The 21,561-nt window shown below is 40.9% G+C and overlaps 1 protein-coding gene across 1 annotated transcript in view; it reads left to right on the top strand.

Moving 5' to 3' along the window:
- The window catches only part of LOC132817667 (sperm-associated antigen 16 protein), a 1,000,178-nt gene that overhangs the window by 783,143 nt on the left and 195,474 nt on the right, over positions 1–21,561 (top strand). Inside the window, exon 15 of the mRNA XM_060828166.1 lies at positions 3,739–3,865. Coding sequence (XP_060684149.1) covers positions 3,739–3,865 — 127 coding nt within the window. The remainder of the gene's footprint in view (positions 1–3,738; positions 3,866–21,561) is intronic.

Genomic DNA, 21,561 nt, shown 5'->3' with positions numbered 1-21,561 from the left:
GGGTGTCAACAGAACAAATTGCTGGAGCATTTTGGAGAATATCCTCTTTGGCCACAGGTGAAGACTGTTTATGAAGGGTAGCAGGAATCATCCTGGAAATTGCAGACCTGTGAGTCTCACGTCGGTGGAAGGGAAATTATTGGAAGAGATTCTCAGGGACAATATCAGTATGCATATAGAAGCAAATAGACCTATTAGCGATAAACAACATGGTTTTGTGTTGCCTCACTAACTTGATTGAATTTTTTTTGAGGAGGTGACAAAGATGATTGATGAGGGAAAAGTGGTTGATGTTGTCTACATGGACATCAGTAAAGCCTTTGACAAGGTCCTTTGTGGCAGACTCTTATAAAAGGTAAAGTCACATGGTATGAGGGGTGAGCTGGCAAGATGGATACAGAACTAACTTTGTCATAGGAGACAAAGGGTAGCAGCGGAAGGATGCTTTTAGGAATGAGGGGTTGTGACTAGTGGTGTTCCGTAAGGATCACTGCTGGGACCTCTGCTGTTTGTGGTCAACATAAATTATTTGGAGGAAAACATACCTGGTCTAATTAGTAAGCTTGTGGTCAATGCAAAATTGGTGGAGTTGTGGATAGTGAGGAGGATTGTCAGAGGATACAGCAGATATAGATCAGTTGGAGGCATGGGCAAAATAATGGCAGGTGGAGATTAATCTGGACAAATGTGAGATAATACATTTTGGAAGGTCAAGTACAGGTGGAAGTTATACAGTGAATAGCACCCTGAGGAGTACTGATATGCAGAAGAATCTGGGTATGCGGGTCTACAGATCACTGAAGATGTCAGTACAGGTAGATAAGGTGGTAAAAAAAGGCTCATGGCATTGCTTGCCTTAATTAGAAGGGGGATTGAGTATAAGAATAGACAAGTTATGCTGCAGAGAATACAGAAAAAGTTTGCAAGGATGTTGCCTGGTTTGGGGGGTTTTAGCTATGAAGAAAGGTTTGTTTTGTTTTCACTGGAATGCAGGAGTTTGAGGGGCGACCTAATAGAAGGTTATTAGATTGTGAATGGCATGGATAGAGTGGAAAATAAGATGCTTTTTCCTAGGATGGTGGAGTCAATTATTAGGGAACACGGGTTCAAGGTGCGAGGGGGAAAGTTTAAAAGTGTTTTTTGTGGCAAGTTTTTCACACAAATGACGGTGATTTCCTGGAACATGTTGCCAGAGAAAGTGGTGAAAGCAAACACAATAGCAGCATTCAAGAAGCACCTAGATAAATACATGAATAGGAAGAGAGTACTGTAGAAGGATATGGATCCTGTAAACCAAGACAGTTTTAGAATGGAAGGGAAAAATGTGTCAGTGCAGTCTTGAGGGCGAAAGGGCCTGTTCCTGTTCTGTATTGTTCTTTGTTCTTCTTTGTTCTATTCCATTGTCGCATTGAAACTTATAGAATACTGAAAGGATATGGAGTGGATGTGAAGAAGATATTTCCACTAATAGGAGAGATGAGGATGTAAAAGCACAGCCTTGGAGTGAAGGCACAACCCTTTTGAACTGAGATGAGGAGGAATTTCTTCAACCAGACAGTGGTGAATCTGTGAAACTCATTGCCACAGAAGGCTATGGAGGCCAATTCATTGAATGTCTTTAAGACAGAAATAGATAGGTTCTTATTTGGTAAGGGAATCAAAAGTTACAGAGAGAAGCCAGGAGAATGGGGTTGAGAAACATTTCAGCCATGGTCAAATAGCAGAGCAGACCTGAGGGGCCAAATGGTTTAATTCTGCTCCTATATCTTATGGTTTAATGATTTTTTTTTAAAATTGCTCTATTTTTGAATTGCATTACTTCTACCTTCATGATACAGCAGTCAGCAATGAAACTGACGGAGTTCAACTGATGGGTATCACTGGACCATGAACCCTGAAACCCATGTAATATTCTGGGGATCTGGGTTCAAGTCCCACCAGGTAGGTGGTGAAATTTGAATTCAATAAAAAAAAGCCTGGAATTAAGTGTTCAATTGTCGATTGTCAGAAAAACCCATCTGATTCACTCATGCAGGAAAGTAAACTACCATCTTAAGTGGCCTGGCCTACATGTGACTCCAAACACACAGCCATATGATTGACTCTGAATTGGGTCTCTGGGTATTTAGGGATGGGCAATAAATACTGGGCTAGCCAATGACACCGAAGCCCATAATTAGATGTTTAAAAATCTCAGATGACACTTCAGTGCTGTATGGGAGGCTGCTGCATTTTTGGCTGTGCCATCTTCCAGATGAGACCCCTAAAAGATTGAATTATGCAGTTTGGACATGAACGTTATGCACTCTTCTAGTACTCTGGACAACATTCACCTTTCACTGAAAACAGGCTTTTCTTTCAATTTTATAATTTCAATTTTTGTCAGATTTTGATTTGTGCAAATTGATCACATTTGCCTACTTGTTAACAGTGATTGTTCTCCAAAAGGAGTCAAAAATTCATTCTGAACCAGTTAATAACTATCAGATAATTGCTGCAGATAATAACCATCTTTCTCTATAAAATCCAGCTTGATATTAATATTCAAGATTAGATTGGAGAGATGGTGGCAGAAATAGTTAATCGATGAAAATGGGACCAATGTAATCAAATGTGATTAGAAATTAGAAAAGCAGTTGGCTGGAGGAATGTAAAATATTATAGGTAGAATACCAAGATCTCCACTCCATCAGTATGTGTTAGCACTGCCTCTCTGAAACTTCATTGTAACTCTATCTCTGCTACTGTCCTTACATCTACTGAGGCTCATGCACCTCACAAATTCCTGGAACATCCTCCTTAGATCACCGTCACTAACTGATTTGTGTGGCTACAAACCCACTGGCCAAGGTTCAGCATAGGCCAATTAGCTTCCATTTCAGAAGCCATGGCCATTTACAGACTTGGAGGTCCACGCAGCCGAAAAAAATTACCAGAGGGAACAATGGCATGAAATGCTCCTATGGAGCTTTGGTTTTGAATAACTTTTACCAGGTAATTTAGAGGCAGGAGAAACTATCATATAACCCACATTATAATTAACAGGAAAGAGTGTATTCCATTTCGAATATATATTGACAAATTATTTGCACAAAAAATTGTCACTTGGATGAATATTTTCTTCAGAAAACAGAAGGCTTACAAAATATACGTTTTTTTAAAAAAATTCTGATAGATTTGTTGTGGTAGACTACAGACACGTTACTTACATCTGTAGGGGATCCCAGTACCAAGGCTCTTAAATATATGATAGTCTCTTACAAATTTAAAAAAGCTTTTGGGGAGGAAACCTTTTACCTGGAGATTGGTTAGATTGTGGAAGTTACAACTATGTAGTATCGCTGAAGTAGATGGTGTAAAGGAGAAGATAGATAAGTACATGACAGAGAAAGGAAAATAAAAGTCTAGAAAGAGTTAGAGGAAGAGTAAATAGTAAGGAGCATTAATATTGCTATACATCAATTGAACTGAATGGCCAGTTTTTGGCCTATCCACTCTCTATAATTCTACTTAAGTTAATAGCTCTTTAATTATTGTGTGAGTAGTCCTATTGTGTAAACGGGCAATATCAATCACTTTTACAATATCTGAATTGAATTTAGTTCAACTGAGTCTTTAGATATTGGGAATCATGAAAGTTGTGTTCCTACCTTCTGTAATCGCCACTCCAAAATGCATCACATAAATCTGAAACTTCATCTCTTACAAATATAATTTTCCCTTATGTTTACTTGACAGGGTGATACAGTTGTTTCCTGTGACTCATATGGATTTCTAAAGCTTTGGGATGTTCGGAAAGTGGCAATAATGCTATCAGTTGATGCAGGCCCTCATCCTGGAAATCAAGTGATTTTCCACCCATCAGGTTGGAATCTTTTCTTTTTGCTCATTAAGATATCATATCAGCTGTTTCATCCCATTTTACTATAATTCCCAGTATAATTTGTAACTATTAAAATATTAAATTGCTTCACAAATATAGAGATAATGGAGGTGGTGAACTGTAGGTTTAGGTTTTGACTGTGGAAAGTGGTTCTGGGGTGTTTATCTTGTCACGGAGTGCACGTAAATAAACCTAAGTTCTGAACTGGGTACCAAATTCTCGTCCTAACTAAACTATCAGAAATAATTTTCTTTGGTGGAATGAAGATTCTTTTGATTCTGGTATTTGCCCATTATAGCCTTAATCTTGAAAATACCATGTGAATAACCATATTATTTTATTTGATTATTGAGAAACACATTTTGCTGATGCTTTTTGTCTCACATCAGTATTACTCATTAAAGTGCATAACATTGCAAGTGCAAATTACAATCCGAAATTAGTTCTCAACATAACGCTTCATACATTCAGGGTTATCCAGCAAATGTTGTCCAATTGTGCCATCACATTTAATATTGGACACTGTGTTGTGAGTTTTGCAAGCACAGGTTGTTTGGGTACAGTCAGTACCTTGTTTGTCACAAATAGGCAAGGGAATATTTTGTTTGATTCAATCCTTTGGTACATACAACATACATATCTAGCATCAGACTAGCACTGACATTCAAGTATCACTTTACTCATTTCTATGATAGACATTTTTTTTCATTTGACAGTGGTATCCTGTTTATGGTGAATACTACTCGTGTTGTTCCTGCATACTAGATTAGATTAGACTTACAGTGTGGAAACAGGCCCTTCGGCCCAACAAGTCCACACCGACCCGCCGAAGCGAAACCCACCCATACCCTTACATTTACCCCTTACCTAACACTACGGGCAATTTAGCATGGCCAATTCACCTAACCCGCACATCTTTGGACTGTGGGAGGAAACCGGAGCACCCGGAGGAAACCCACGCAGACACAGGGAGAACGTGCAAACTCCACACAGTCAGTCGCCTGAGTCGGGAATTGAACCCGGGTCTCAGGCGCTGTGAGGCAGCAGTGCTAACCACTGTGCCACCGTGCCGCCCATCAGTAGCATGAAAAAATGAACTTCATGTCTGCTGAAACCTTTGAGAAAGCTTACCCTACCAGCATAACCTGAGTTAGACCGGGTACTTTTCAAGGTCAAAAGTGATGGTGTCAGGGCCATTAATGAGCTTGCATGATGTACTGTACAATATAATCTGATCAGGATTGCCATTATTGCACAGGATCGCCCTATTTCAGCATCATGTTTGCACTGCTTAAATCTTATTTTTGAAGTTGCTAATAAAGCAAATATTCTAGTATACTTATGCTGCTCACTTATTGTAGGTTTTTGGTGGACAGTACCAGACTTCTCAACAGAAGTAATCTTCTCAACTGGGACATTGAGAAAAGGAAACTCAATTGATTGTTCTATTTTGAAGATTAATTTGTTCACAGTGTGGCACAATTGTGTGTACTGGAAGCTGTGTATTATAATACACAGGGCCCTGATCTTGGCAGATAGAAATAATATGTGCACACACTGTATCTGTTCCATCTCTAGAAAGTAGGTGACCGCCATTCACTGTTTCATTCTTCTGAACACTGTTTTTACCAGAATAAGCACAGCAGGTCAGACAGCATCCTGGTGAAGGGCTATTCCTGAAACATCGACTCTCCTGCTCTTTGGATGCTGCCTGACCTGCAATGCTTTTCCAGTACCACTCTTTTCGACTCTGACTCACCAGCATCTGCACACCTCACTTTCTCCCTTTGACCAGAGTAAACCAGCTAGTTTAAAATTTAAACAAAGCATTGGCAGTTAACTGTCAATGATTATTAATTGTTGTATTCTCCAAGGTAACTCCTCTACCAATTAGAGACTATTTGCTAACTAATCAGCACTGTGGTCTCCTGGAGTATTAATGTTGATTTCCTCTTAAACTGGTCCCTTGCCCTGATGAGTACAAAATGGAAAGCTTTGACAAAATGTGTCTTCTTTGAGCATTACCCAAGGTCTGTATTTCCAAATGACTTTGTATTATTTTGTTATTTATATTGTATTTTCATGCACATTAAAATAAGTGCGCAGTTGGTTGAATGACCATGGATGAGGTAACTACTTGACAGAACTTGATTCATCTCTTCAGAGAGATCCTAATATCCTCCCATTGTAGTAACAAAATTTTCTTTAAATGATTTTACATCCATTATTAAGTCTCTGATGTTTGATTTTTTGGCAAGGCAAACCTCAAGATGCTTCGATAACTTTCAGTATTTAGTACACTGAGCATGTGTTTTTGTAATTCTGTACTAACTGAAATTTTGAAAGTTAATTTTAATTAATTGATTTTAATTTTCATGTGCAATCGGATATTTCTCCTTTTCATTGTTTATCATATATGTGATCACTCACACTTGTAGCAATTGTAGAAAGTCAGTCTACTGTTGAAAGGCTACCTCTTAACAGAATTACTTTAAAGTTTATCTGACAGGCTAAAGTATTGATGTATATTTGTGCACTACTCTGTCCAACTTAGTAGCAGACTTCCAGGAAGGAGTGAATTTAGCAACAGGGTTCAGTGTACAATTTAATAAATCCATTCATATCTATTTATACTTGCCTATAAGCTACAAGTAAACAATATGAAGCCCTATTAATGTTGACATGGTTCATGCAAAGCTCAACTGCATTGTTTCATTAATTATTCTCTAAAGAATCAAAATGTTGAACATTTTGTGACATATAAATGAATTATGTCATTATTTCATATAATTTCAAGTAACTGCAGTTGGAAATGAGAAAAAGTATCTTCTGTATTCTCCAGTAAACAATCTGTGATATTTGCAGTTATCCATTAGGCCAGAGTTAGGCCAACCTAAACACTCAAGATAATAAAAAGGTTGCTTTCAGTTTACAAAGGTGACCATATAAAGTATTATCAAGCTTTTTACACAGGGAAAGGTGCAGGGAAAATGTTCAATCTATGTACATTTTAGCATCATTTTGACTATGTTGCAATATTATATCTAAAAATATTGGCTTTGAAGGAAATTATAACTTTAAAACCTGCTTACAGTGCATCTAAGATGTCTCTTTAAGTAATAAACAGATCAGCCAATTCAATTTGGAAACAGAACATGGCAAAATACTCAGCAGGGTCTGGCAGCATCTGTTCAGAAAGAATCAGAGTTATTGTTTCGGGTTTATAACCTTTCATCAGGATTTGGAAAAGTTGGACATGTAATAGGTTGTTAGTGAGTGGTGGCTGAAACAAGAATAAATTAAGATGATACGGGGGAAGGTAGGAAAAACTGAATGACAGTATAGTTAGTCTTACAAGGCCAAAGACAATGGTGATGAGGCAAGAAAGGAAACATGGAAACACAAGATGTGATGGAAGCAGATGTGCTATTGACTGAAAGCAAGAATAACAGAAAAACCTTAAGGATACAAATAACGAGAAACAAAATGGGGGTGCAAATTATGGTTTGAAATTGTTGAAGTCAGTGTTGAGTCCAGAAGGCTCAAAAGTGATTATTTAAAAGACGATATACTATTCCTCTGTCTAATTTTGAGCATCAGAGGAACAGTGCAACAAGCTGAGGACAGAGGTGGAAGTTTGAGAGCAAGGTAAATAATTAAAATGGCAGGCAACTGGAAACTCAGGATCATGTTTACAGACTGAACAGGGATGTTCCACAAAGTGATCACTCAAAATGCATTTGGTCAACCCAATGTAGAGACCATAATGTGAGCAGCGAATACAGTAGATGCTCCCAGTATCCCTAGATAAAATCACTTAGATCTTAAATGTTTCAATAAGATCTCCTCTCATTCTTCTACAGTTATCCCAGCCTGTTCAACATTTCTTTGTGAGAAAGGTTCAGTCCAGGAATGAGTTGTGTAGACCCTGGACTGTATCTCACACATTTATGTCCTTTGACAGTACACAGTACTCCAGGTATGGTCTCACCACAGCCCTGCATAGAGGATACAATAAAACTTCTCTATGTTTATATTCCACTCCAGTTGCCTTCCTAATCACATGCTATACCTATATATACAGGATACTAGAATTCCTTTCTACAGACTCTCTCTATTTTAATAGTATACTGCTTTTCTTCTTCTTCTGAAAGTGGACAACTTTGCTTATTTTTAGCCCTATATTCCATCAGCCAAATGTTTGCCTATTCACCTATCTACATCCCTACATAGAATATTCATTTCTTCTTCACAACTTACTTTCCTATTTATCTTTGTATCATCAGCAAATTTAACTACATATGTTTGGACTTTTCATCTAAGTCATTGACATTGATTGTAAATGAATGAGGTCAACACTGCAGCACTCTACTATTTACTATTTGCCTACCTGAAAATGGCACTTCCATCCCTACTCTCTGCAAACTAAATTTTGCCTATGGTAATATATTGCCCCCACACCTTGAGCAATATTTTCAGCAACCTCTGACACAGCACCTTAGCAATTGCCCTTTGGAAATTCAAATGTAGCGCCAAGTACCCCTTTATCTACCTTGCTTGGTGCATCTTTAAAGAATTCTCATCGATTAGTTCAATATGATTTCCCTTTCACAAAGCCATGTATAACTGGTTCCATTTTTTTAAGGTATATTGCTGTAACCTCCTTATTTATGAATTTCAGTTGTACTGCATAATAACAGATGTTAGACTAACTAGCCTATAGTTTTCTGCTTTCTACCTCTTGAAGTTTTTGAATAAATGGTGTTGTATTTGCTAATTCCCAATTCACTGAGCTCTTTTCAGAATTTAAGGATCTTTGGACCAATAGTGAAAGGCACAAAATGTACGTTCAATACTTTCACAATCTCCTTCTATTACAGGTTATTCTGCAATAATGCATGTTTCATCACTGCAAATTCACTGTAGCGTAATTGACGAATTGGGGACCCTGTTTCTAAAGTGCGAAATTTAAAATATATGTTGGCTGTAATGTGATTACATCACCAACACTTTAAGCCCTGTTTTTAAAGTGCGATTTTTCTGTAACGTGGGGTTGCACAAGAATGCAACCATTGCATTATCGAACAACTGACTGTAGTAATTTCTTTTATATTTCAATCTTGCTTTCTGTCATACTCTAAATTTTCCTTTTTTATATATTTTTCTTTGCTACTTCTTAAAATCTGTCCTATCTTCTGACCAACTACAAATCTTTGCAGAACTGTACACTGTTCCTTTTAATTTCATTATTTACAGACTCATAAATCTTTAAAGCCCAGAAGGAGCCCACTCAGTCTGTAATGTACACACCAGTTAACAAAGATCTGACTACACTAATGCCATTTTCCAGATCTTAGCGCATAGTCCGGGAGACTGTCACAATGCAAGTGAATATCTAAATACTACTTCAATGTTTTGAGAGTTTCTGATTTAACCACCTTTTAGGCAGTGACTTCCAGGTTCCCACCAACCTCTTGGTGAAAATCTTTCTCTTTCACTCCCCTTTTAGCCTTCTACTTCTTACTTATCTCTTTAATCATGGTTATTAATCTCCATACTAATGGAAAAAGAGCCTTCCAATTCACCCTAAACATGCCCTTATAGACCTCTATCTGATTCCTTCTCAACTTTTGCTGCTTCCAGGAAAACAACCTCAGTCTATCCAATCTTTCCTCATAGCCCAGACAGCATCCTGATAAGTCTCTTTTTCAACCTATCTATTCTCTAACGCAATCACATCCTTTTTATAATGTGCTGACCAGAACTCCATGCTCTATTCAAGTTGTGGCCCAACCAGTATTTTATAAGCTCCCTGCTCTTGACCTCAACTCCATCCCCCCACATTTGTTTCACATCTGACAAAAGCTATTTCAGTATTGAAAATTCCAATTATACCAACATTCACAGCCTTTTGAGGATGAGATTTCTAGCTCACTTCTTGATTTTGCTCTTAACCAACCTGACTTCAATGGTAAAAGTTTGTCCCTTGAACGTGATTCCCCCCAATTGAGGAAATATTTGCCATTATATATCTTAAAAGTCCTTTAGTATTTTAATTTGACCATCTCTGAATATTCTATCAATTAGATGAATATAAGCCAAACTTGTACAATCTGTCTTCATAACTTAACCTTCAAAAATAGCACTATCTATTTTTTGAAAAAATAATAGTAGAAATTAACTTGTCAGTAGAAAGCAGAAAGTACTTAATGTAGGAATTGTAAAGTTTTGTTGGTTTGACTGGTTCCTTCCATTCTACAGCGTACTTAAATGACACAGAGGAAGGATTCATCTTATAGTAATGAGATACTGGGGATTACACAAAACTGTATGACTAGCTCTGATTATAAACAGGATAGTTAGTTTAGGATTCTGCGCATAATACATACATTTTAGTGTAGATATAAATATAAGGTTTGTTTTGAGATAGGGAATACAGATTGTGAAGCGGTGATATTTTAGTAGTGACAAAACAAGTGGTTATTGGCATGATTATTGACCACTCAGAAATTATCTAGCTCATATTAATATGTAATCAATAAGACATGCAGTGTGGCATGCATCAAGACAGCATGTGGTCACATGCCGAAAATAATTTATACCAACCTTGCATTGTTCATTAGTTGAAGTTTATTTGAAAAATGTGTGCATTGAACACATTATCTTAAAAAAGACATTGTTTTATTAGATATTGTGCAGGGATGGCTGATGAGGATAATTCAAAGATTCAATTTGTGAATTAAAATTCAGAACTGTTTTGAAAATACTGAGAGGAATAGCTAACAAATTTAAATGTAACACAAAATGTGAGTGCAGAATCTGAGGCCATGGGCAGAAAATGAATCAGCCTCAAGCAATCTGTGAAAATGTAAAGGATTTTTGATTCCCCAAGGACTGGAAACTTTGTGGAATAAAATGCTACAGTCAAATGATGGTTAATGATGGTGCATATACAGAAAATGAAATGTGTTTATTTAGCCAGAGTCAAGACTTACAGAACCATAGAGTTGTACAGGAATGGAAACACATCCTTTGGTCCACCTCATCCATGCCAACCAGATATCCTAAATTAATGTAGTTAGCAAGTTCTGAGAAGTTTTGGAACTCAGGCTGAGGTTCTGGATGAAAGTTTGCTCACTGAGCTGGAAGGTTCATTTTTAGATGTTGCGTCACCATACTAGGTAACATCATCAGTGACCCTCCGATGAAGCTTCACCAGAGACTCACTGATGATGTTACCTGCATCTATCACTTCCTCTGGCAGCTGATTCCACTTACGAAACCTTTGTGTGAAAAAGTTGCCCCTAAGGTCCCTTTTAAATCCTTCTCCTCTCACTTCAAAAACATGCCCCTTGTTTTGAACTCACCAACCTTAGGGAAAAGCCCTTGCTATTCATCTTACCTATGCCCTTCATGATTTTATTAACCTCGATAACGTGACCCCTCAAACTCCTACGCTCCAGTGAAAAAAGTTCCAGCCTATTCTTCTAGCTCAACCCTCCATTCCCAGCAACATCCTAGTAAATTTTTTCTGAACCTATTCAATTTTGTCTTACTATTCATATTTTTCAAATGTGGACTTCTAATCATCCCACCATATCATTGGTCTAACATTGGCTGCAAAGATATTTTAATTACCTCAGCCCTACCATTCAAAATTCCTTTATTAAGTCTCTCCACCTTTAAGTCCTCTATCTGTCTTTTATTCATTCATGGGTTTGACTACTGGCTAGACCAGAATTTATTGCCCATCCTTAATTGCCCAGAAGGCAGTTAAGAGTAAACCATATTGCAGTAGGTCTAAAGTCACACGTAAGCCAGACCAGGTGAGGACAGCAGATTTCCTTCCCTAAAGGGCATTGGTGAACCAGTTGAATTTTCCTGACAATCGGAGCAGTTTCATGGTCATCATTAAACTCCTATTTCCAGATTATTCAAAAACCACATCTTTCAAGTATTATGTTCAGTCACGTTTTCTAATTCTGTATTCAGCCAGTAAACATGCATCTTCTGTGATGTGTGTTTTGTGATGTTTAGTTGTTTGAATGTTATTCCAAATTTTGGAAATCTTGATGCATCATGCTGCCAATAAATAAAACTTGCATGTATTTCAAGCCTATAATCAACCTGCTTTAGCAATAACCTTGACTTCATCACAAGATCAGGAGTGGAATGTTCACTGATGATTGCACAATGTTCAGCACAACTCAGCTCCTCAGATACTGAAGAAATTGGTGTCCATATGCAGCAAGACGTGGATAATATCCCTGCTTTGGCTAAGGAATGGCAAGTAAGATTTGCACCACACAAGTGCCAGACAATGGCCATCTCAGCAAGAGGGAATGTCACCATCACCCCCTGACATCCAATGGCATTATCTTCACTGACTGCCCCATTCTCTAACATCCTAGAGGTTACCATTGACCAGAAACTGAACTGGATTAGCTTTGTACATATAGCAGCTACAAGTGTACGTAAGTGACTGGAAATCCTGCAGTGAGTAACTCACCTCCTTACTTCTCAAAGCTTGTTAACCATCTACAAGGCACAAATCACAAGAGTGATGGAATACTCCCCACTTGCCTGGGTGTGTAAATCTTCAATGTTACTTAAGAACAATAAAGGATATTCTGTGTGCCGGAAGATTGGAAGATTGGCTAATATGGTGCCATTATTTCAGAAGGTGGTAAGGAAAAGCCAGGGAACTATAGACCAATGAGGCTGACATTGGGAGTGGACAAGTTGTTGGAGGAAATCCTAAGGGACAGGATTTACATGTATGTGGAAAGCAAGGACTAATTAGGGATTGTCAGCATGGCTTTGTGCGTGGGAAATCATGTCTCACAAATTTGATTGAGGTTTTTGAAGAAGTAACAAAGAGGATTGATGAGGGCAGACTAGTAGACGTATTCTGTATGGACTTCAGTAAGGCGTTCAACGAGGTTCCTCATGGTAGACTGATTAGCAAGATTAGATCTCATGGAATATAGGTAAAAACAAGGACTGTAGATGCTTGAACCAGATTCTAGATTAGAGTGGTGCTGGAAAAGCACAGCAGTTCAGGCAGCATCTGAGGAGCAGGAAGATTGATGTTTCGAGCAAAAACCCTTCATCAGGAATAGAGGCAGAGTGTCTGCAGGGTGGAGAGATAAATGAGAGGAGGGGGGGGTGTGGAGAAAGTAGCATGGAGTACAATAGGTGAATGGGGGTGGGGATGAGGGTGATAGGTCAGAGAGGAGGGTGGAGTGGATAGGTGCAAAGGAAGATAGGCAGGTAGGACATGCCTATGTCATGGGGATAGTGCTGAGCTGGAAGTTTGGAGCTGGGGTGAGGGGGGGGAGGGGAAATGAGGAAACTGGTGAAGTCCACATTGATGCCCTGGGGTTGAAGTGTTCTGAGGCAGAAGATGAGGCGTTCTTCCTCCAGGCATCTGGTGGTGAGGGAGCGGTGGTGAAGCAGGTCCAGAACCTCCATGTCCTCGGCAGAGTGGGAGGAGGAGTTGAAATATTGGGCCACAGGGTGCTGTGGTTGATTGGTGCGGGTGTCCCGGAGATGTTCCCTAAAGCGCTCTGCTTGGTGGCGTCCTGTCTCCCCAATGTAGAGGAAACCGCATCAGGAGCAATGGATACAATAAGTGATATTAGTGGATGTGCAGGTAAAACTTTGATGGATGTGGAAGGCTCCTTTAGGGCCTTGGATGGAGGTGAGGGAGGAGGTGTGGGCGCAGGTTTTGCAATTCCTGCAGTGACAGGGGAAGGTGCCAGGACAGGAGGGTGAGTTGTTGGGGGGCGTGGACCTGACCAGGTAGTCATGGAGGGAATGGTCTTTGCAGAAGGGGGAAAGGGGTGGGGAGGGAAATATATCCCTGGTGGTGGGGTCCATTTGGAGGTGGCAGAAATTTGGAGGCGAGCACCAGGGGGATTCCGTCCTTGTTACGGTTGGAGGGGTGGGGTCTGAGGGCGGAGGTGCGGGATGTGGACGAGATGCGTTGGAGGGCATCTTTAACCACGTGGGCAGGGAATTTACAGTCTCTAAAGAAGGAGGCCATCTGGTGTGTTCTGTGGTGGAACTGGTCCTCCTGGGAGCAGATACGATGGAGGTGGAGGAATTGGGAATACAGGATGGCATTTTTGCAGGAGGTAAGGTAGGAAGAGGTGTAATCCAGGTAGCTGTGGGATTAGGTGGGTTTCAGCCAAACAAATGAGAGTGTCAGTGGAAGGGTACTGTTGGAGACATTGGGAGAGAAAGAAACGGAGGGCTTTGAGGCCCGGGTCATGGCAGATGGAGGTGTAGAGGGATTGGATATCCATGGTGAAGATGAGGCGTTGGGGGCCAGGGAAATGGAGATCATGGAGGAGGTGGAGGGCATGGGTGATGACTCGAATGTACGTGGGGAGTTCCTGGACTACGGGGGATAGGACAGTGTCGAGGTAGGTAGAGATGAGTTCAGCGGGGCAGGAGCATGCTGAGACAATGGGTCAGCCAGGATGGTCAGGCTTGTGGATCTTGGGAAGAAGATAGAATTGGGCAGTGCGGGGTTCTCGGCCTGTGAGGTTGGAAGCAGTGGGTGGGAGGTCTCCTGAGGTGATGAGGTTCTGTATGGTCTGGGAGATGATGGTTTGGTGATAGGGGGGTGGGGTCATGGTCGAAGGGGCAGTAGGAAGAGGTATCCTTGAGTTGGCATCTGGCTTCAGCGGTGTAGGGGTCAATGTGCCAAACTACTACTGCACCCCCTTTATCTGCTGGCTTGATGGTGAGGTTGGGATTGAAGCAGAGGGAGTGGAGGGATGCGCGTTGTGAGGGTGAGAGGTTGGAGTGGGGGAGGGGGGGTAGACAGGTTGTAGCGGTTAATGTCCCGGTGGCAGTTGAAAATGAAGAGGTCAAGGGCGGGTAATAGGCCAGCGCGGGGTGTCCAGATGGATGGAGTGTGTTGGAGGTGGGCGAAGGGATCTTCGGAAGGTGGGCGGGAGTCCTGATTGTAAAAGTAAGCTCAGAGGCGGAGGCGATGGAAGAAGTGTTCAACGTCACGGCATGTATTAAATTCATTGATGCGTGAGCGGAGGGGGATGAAGGTGAGTCCTTTGCTGAGGAATGATCGTTCGTCCTCAGTGAGGGGGAGGTCTGGAGAGATGGTGAAAACTTGGCAGGGCTGGGAGCTGGGATCTGGTATGGGTGTGGAGCTGGGAGTGGGGGCGGAGCCTGTAACTGGAGTGGGTGTAGTGGTGGGGGGGAATGGGGATGGAGTCATGAGCAAGGGTGGTGTTCCCCTCAGGGTTCTGGGGGGTGGGGATGGTGACAGTGGGATCTGTGGGGGGGGGGGTGTCAGCAGAATGCAGGTGAGTGGCATTGGTGGGGGCCGAAGTGGTGGTGAACACAGCAGTGGGGGGGGCAGAAGTCACTGAGCGTGTGACATCAGCGATAATGTGAGGAGCGGAAGTGATGTCACGTGTGGTGCATAAGGAATTGTGAGGGATGGACTAACCATTTGGATACAGAACTGGCTTGAAATAGAGACAGAGAGTGGTGGCGGAGGGTTGCTTTTCAGACTGGAGGCCCATGACCAGTGGTGTTCCACAAGGATCAGTGCCGGGTCCACAGCTTTTCATCATTTATATAAATGATTTGGACATGAACATAGGAGGTATAGTTAGGAAACTTGCAAAAGACGCAAAAGACACCATAATTGGAGGTGAAGTGGATAGCAAAGAAGGCTACCTCAGAGAACAATGAGATCTTGATCAGATGGGCCAATGGGCTGAGAAGTGGCAGATGGAGTTTAATTCAGATAAATGTGAGTTGCTGCATTTTCATAAAGAAAATCAGAGTAGGACTTATATGACAAGGTCCTCGGTAATACTGCTGAAAAAAGAAACCTTGGAGTGCAGGTTCGTAGCTCATTGAAAGTAGAGTCGCAGCTAGATAGGATAGTGAAAATGTCATTTGGTATGCTTTCCTTCATTGGTCAGAGCATTGAGTATAGGAATTGGCAGGTCATGCTGCGGCTGTACAGGACATGGGTGCGGCTACTTTTGGAATATTGCATTTAATTCATATTGGAAGGATGTTGTGAAAGTTGAAAGGGTTCAGAAAAGATTTGCAAGGAAGTTGCCAGGGTTGAAAGATTTGAGCTATAGGGAGAGTCTGAATAGGCTGGGGCTATTTTCCCTGGAGTGTCTGAGGTGTGATCTTATTAGGGTTTATAAAGTCATGAGGGGCATGGATAGTATAAATAGACAAGTCTTTTCCTTGGGGTGGAGTAATCCAAAACTAGAAGGCACAGGTTTAGGGTGAGAGGGGAAAGATATAAAAGGGACCAAAGGGGCAACCTTTTCACACAAAGGGCGGGGTGTGTATGCAATGAGCTGCCAGGGGAGGTGGTGGAAGCTGTTAAGATTACCAACAGTTAAAAGGCATCTCGAGGGGAAATGCTTAGTGAGATATGGGCCAAATGCTGTCAAATGGGTCTAGATTTATGTAGGATAGCTGGTTGGCATGGATGATGTAGACTGAAGGGTCTGCCTTTGTGCTGTATATCTCTATGACTCTACGACTCCTGCAGTGTACTCAATATGGACCTCAAAGAGGAAGCACATCTGGGAATTCAGATGGGCATGAGATGCCAGCACCACACTTTTCAACAATGGGATGCTACTTGTTAAACAGTTTCCTGTCACTGTCAAGGAGCATCAAGTGGCTTAGCTCAAAGATCACATTTATAGAGCTTTCCTGTATGCCGCTTCTGTTTCATTCTCCTGTCATGATGCAGACCCAGAGGTGAGGATGCAACAGCATTCCAGGAAATCTACATCGTCCCAAAATCACTCCAGAGCATTTGCAAATACAATAATAGACCTTTAAGCAACACCAGTAAAGGCCCCTCTTGCAACATAATGCTCGATGGTTGATGTATTATTGATAGATTCATTGTCGAGACCTGCATAGTGCATGGTTGGGTTATGTAGGGTCAGGATTGCATGCATTCAGAGCCTTCCAGGGCATGCTGGGCATTTGTTTTCTCTCTGCTGGATCACATGCAGAAAGTGGCATTGTACCACCCAAAAATCACTAGGCAGTAAATTTCATGCAGAGTGAATTGTTGAAAAAGAACAAGTATTTTAAATACGAATAACAAATCTTGAGAAGTGAAATGTTCAGCAATGAAGTATATTTCCAATTTAAAGACTTTATTTGCATAGACATTTTAATAGCCAGCATTTAATGAATAATTCTGGAGGGAACAATGTGGGTGGGTAAACAACCACGTCCTATTCTCATCAATTACTTGGCCAATTAAAGAAAAATATTGACAGTTATCATAAGGAATTCATCCCATGTTCCCAACAGAATTGCCAGTGAAGTTAAAGATGATGACGACAGATTATAGCAAATAACCCAGCTTTTAAGAAAAAAATGCAATGACTTAATGATTTCAATATACAGCAAATGTATACAAGTTCTACTAGTTTGTCAATATATAATACTACACAGTTTTAAGAGGGTATAGATTTTTAAAAAATTTTAACTATTATTCAAAGAATAGGAACAAAAATCTGTACTCACTGTCTCACATTTATAATAGTTGAGATTTATTTAGCTTAATTTTTAGAAGTACAGTAGCCTGATGTTGGCACAGAATCCTAATTATGGTGGAAAATCTCTATGGTCCTGATATAATCTTGTTTTGTGCCTGAAGTACAGCACAATCATCTAGAGTAGATTCAGCATTTCTGTTCCTTCCATTCAATAATGGGTATTGACCACTGATGCCGCTGCTGCCATAATTTTCAACGCTCATTGTGAAACTATTATAACTGTCCACGCTGCTTTCATCTGACAAAGATGAATCCTTCATCCCTGGGGGTTAGACAGAGAAGTGACAGCTATATAGCAAGACTGTTCTTTGTTTAATTCATGCCAGTGAAGCTGAATGCCTTATTTAATATCTTATGCCAAGATTTGTTTGAGTATTTCTCGTCAGTCAAAAAGCAAAAGATTGTTTTTTTTCCTATAATTGAAAAGATGGACAGTGATAACGATTGCAGTAATAATTCTGTCAGCCTGACTGGGGGGAGCTGTGGTGGTCATATATGGTTCATGCCATTCATTTTATAAAATCATTTTATGCATCTTTATTGCTAAAGCACTCAACAACCTAATGTTAAGTAAACCATATCCTTCACAGACCATAGTTAAAAAGTTTTCAATGGAATAACTTTATATTAATCAGTTTCACATTTTTTCCCATTTCTTTATAATGATAGAATAACAGATGGGATATTTTATGCTGATGATGCATTTGTGTTTCAAGAGAATCATAATTCATCAGACCCAAAGGTTTGGTAGTTGCAGGATGTCCTCGGAGAGAAACAAACTATTAGTTCATAACATCGGCTGACATGGTACTTTACTGGATTGTATTAGAAACTCCAAGTCCCTTGGAATTCTAAGTATAAAACAGGCTGTTTCATCATATATCAGCAGCAATCATAATTGTGATATTTTTAAAAAGTGTTATTTTTCAAATCTTCAAATTTAACAAAGATTATGGAGTAGTCACTACACAGGAATTTAATCAGTGGGAAAATGTTGAGCCAAAGTAGGTAGTACAGTTACAGATGAGTAAACATTTGGTCCAAGGGAAGGGTATCAAGAAGAGTCTTAAAGAAGGACAGAGAATTGGACAGAGGTTTGTGGAAGATTTTCCAAAACTTATGATCAGGATAGCCGAATGCATGAGCACACATGGTATGGTAACTCATAGATGTCAAATAGACCAAGACTTGATCAATACAGATATATCAAAGTGAATTATAGAATGCCTACAGGTGGGAGCAAGTCACTCAGACTATTGAGACCACACTAAAGAGCATTCTCTTCAAAGTGTCAAACTTAAAGCCACATTTTCAGGAGAAAGTAAAGTTTCAGAAAGTAAAATGTAAAACTAATTTTAATGTTTTGTTTTGGGGAAAAAAAAAGCAAGGTTTAAGCTAATTTGAACAACATTTGGGGAGTGACATTGTATCAGTGGCTGTCTAGTTTGAGGTTAATTTCTTTGCCATGATTACTTTGTGGAGAATATATTGCATGCCCCCACTGTGTATTTTTGGCGTGGGGCAATAAAGTAGATGAAGTAGCTAGCCAAGCCTCCTTGCTGCTGACTGCCGAGCTGACCCTCATAATAGGGTGGGTGCCAAAGTCAACAGCTCACCCACAATTTGTAAATAAATAATCAAGGGTCAATTGAGCTTGTCAAAATCTCCATTGGACTTATTATTCCTTGGCAATGTTGCAAAACAAATGGTATGCATGGACAGGGGCGAGCGGGCATCCTGTGCTTTTTTAAAAATAATTCAAAAGGTGGTAAGGAAGTGGGTACTAACTTTAAAAGAACTCCCTCGTCAGATCCAGGCCAGCCCACACCCCACTCCCCGGCACCCTCTCCTGCTGCCGCAGGAAGTGCAAAACCTGTACCCACACCTCCCCCCTCATCTCTGTCCAAGATCCAAAGGGTCTTTCCACTTCCGATAGTAATTTACCTGTACTTCTACACATGTTATTTCCTGTATCCATTACACCTGATATGGTCTCCTCTACATTGGAGAGACAGGACACCAACTTGCAGATCATTTCAGAGAACATCTCAGGGACACCCACACCAACCAATCCCACTGCCCCATGGCTGAACATTTTAACTCCCCCTCCCACTCCATCAAGGACATGCAGGTCATGGGCCTCCTCCATTGTCAAACCCTTACCACCCAATGCCTGGAAGACGAACGCCTCGTCTTCCACCTTGAGACCCTGCAACCACATGGGATAAATGTGGATTTCACCAGTTTCCTCATTTCCCCTCCCCCCTCTTATCCCAGACCCAAGTCTCCAACTTGGCACCACTTCCTTGACCGGTGCTACCAGTCCATCTTCCTTCCTTTCCACCTATCTACTCCACCTTCCCCTCTAACCTATCGCTTCCACCCACACCTTCATCAACCTATCACATTCCCAGCTACCTACCTCCTCAGCCCCACACTCTCCTCCCATTTATCTGTCAGTCCCCTGGCCACAAGCCTCATTCCTGATGAAGGACTTATGCACAAAACATCCTGCCCCTTGGATGCTGCCTGACCTGCTGTGCTTTTCCAGCACCACACTCTCAAAACTAACTTTGAATGATGTCCTTTTCCAATGGGTGCACCCAGAGAAAATAGTAACCTCATACCCTTTATTTAAAATTCCTCCACACCCCCACACTGGATCTTTTCAATATAGAGAGCACGTTGGGCTTTGGTTTGATGTCTACATTAAATGGCAGCAGTTCTATCATCACAACTGACCATCACAATGGCCTAGACACTTCCAAGAGCCTTTTGAATGGCATGACCTAACACAACCATGTACCAAGATCATATGTTCAGAAGCCTAATTGCCTGCTCAATGATTGTCCTGCTCAACAGCCAGCATTGGTTGTATCACCTCTGTGCCTCTGCCTGAACCACAAGTAGAGAGGTGAGTATTTATCTCTTAAAGGGATTTCTCTTGCTACCTGGGATCTGTCCATGAACTTTGCAGGCTAAATTAGAGATCTGAGGCAGCTTGGATGAGCAGTGGAGAGGCTAGAAAATCAGTGCACACATAGAGGAGACACTTCTGAACCAATTGGGCACTGAGGAAGTTGAAACCCTTTCTGTTTATGAATCTCACTAGCCAGTCACTGCGGGCCACATGCATGCAATTGCTAGTACCCTGAACCAGATGGAAAGTAGTGATGGAGGCAAATCCAATGGCCTCAGTCCCTACAAGGATGTGAATGTTGGTAACCTAATGTTCTATTTAACTCTAGCAAAGAGGGCAACAGTGACAAGAGAAATAGTGGTGTGTAGCTGTTTTGAGATGCCACTAAGGTCCTCAGATGATCCTTGGAAGGACCAAGAGGAAAAAAATTCAGGACCATAATGTCCACAAGAGGACATGACAACCAGTGAAGGGCTTTGGAAATGAGGGCACATATGTCTTTGATCATTTGCCTAGACAGTCATATTTTCCTGAGGCATCTGAATCATCTACAGATGACTCTATCTTTGGTGTTCAAATCCATGTTGTAAATTTGGCCTGTATTGCTTTCCTGCTTAGCATTTCTCTCCCATGCCATCCTGATGCCTGGGTTTGTGCCCTTTTTTGAGGAATGTTGCCGCTTATTTCCACAGCACTCAAAATCCTGATAGTAATGTCCCTATTGCAAGGTGGAACCTTTTAGGCAGGTAGCCACTCTTTGTTGTCTTGCCCCCTGTTCTTCTTCAGCTGCAATGCCAAGAGGCACTGACTACTTTTAATGTCCAGACTTTCAATGCCCATTCTCCCTGCCACCTGTGCAAGACCTAGAGTACCCCTTTGTGTCCCCTAGTGTCCCACCTACTTATATCCTACCAACCCTCTTATGGGGCTGGGATAATCCATAAATGTGTCCCCATTGTATAGCTGCTTCTGCTTAGCTGTTCTTATACATTGACAGCTTCTAAAACCTATCTGCCCCATTAAATATTCCACTCCTTCCTCTCTACATGCTCTAAACTAGATTTTTAACAGGTTTGATTAGGATTGAATTAGACCAAGGATAGAACAGTATTCTTGTCCAGCCCACCTCCATGCTGCTTACTATTGCTAATACTGAGATTGACGAC

Source organism: Hemiscyllium ocellatum, chromosome 7, assembly GCF_020745735.1.
Source record: "Hemiscyllium ocellatum isolate sHemOce1 chromosome 7, sHemOce1.pat.X.cur, whole genome shotgun sequence".
Classification (NCBI taxonomy): Eukaryota; Metazoa; Chordata; class Chondrichthyes; order Orectolobiformes; family Hemiscylliidae; genus Hemiscyllium; species Hemiscyllium ocellatum.
This window is presented reverse-complemented; position numbering and strand designations above follow the sequence as displayed.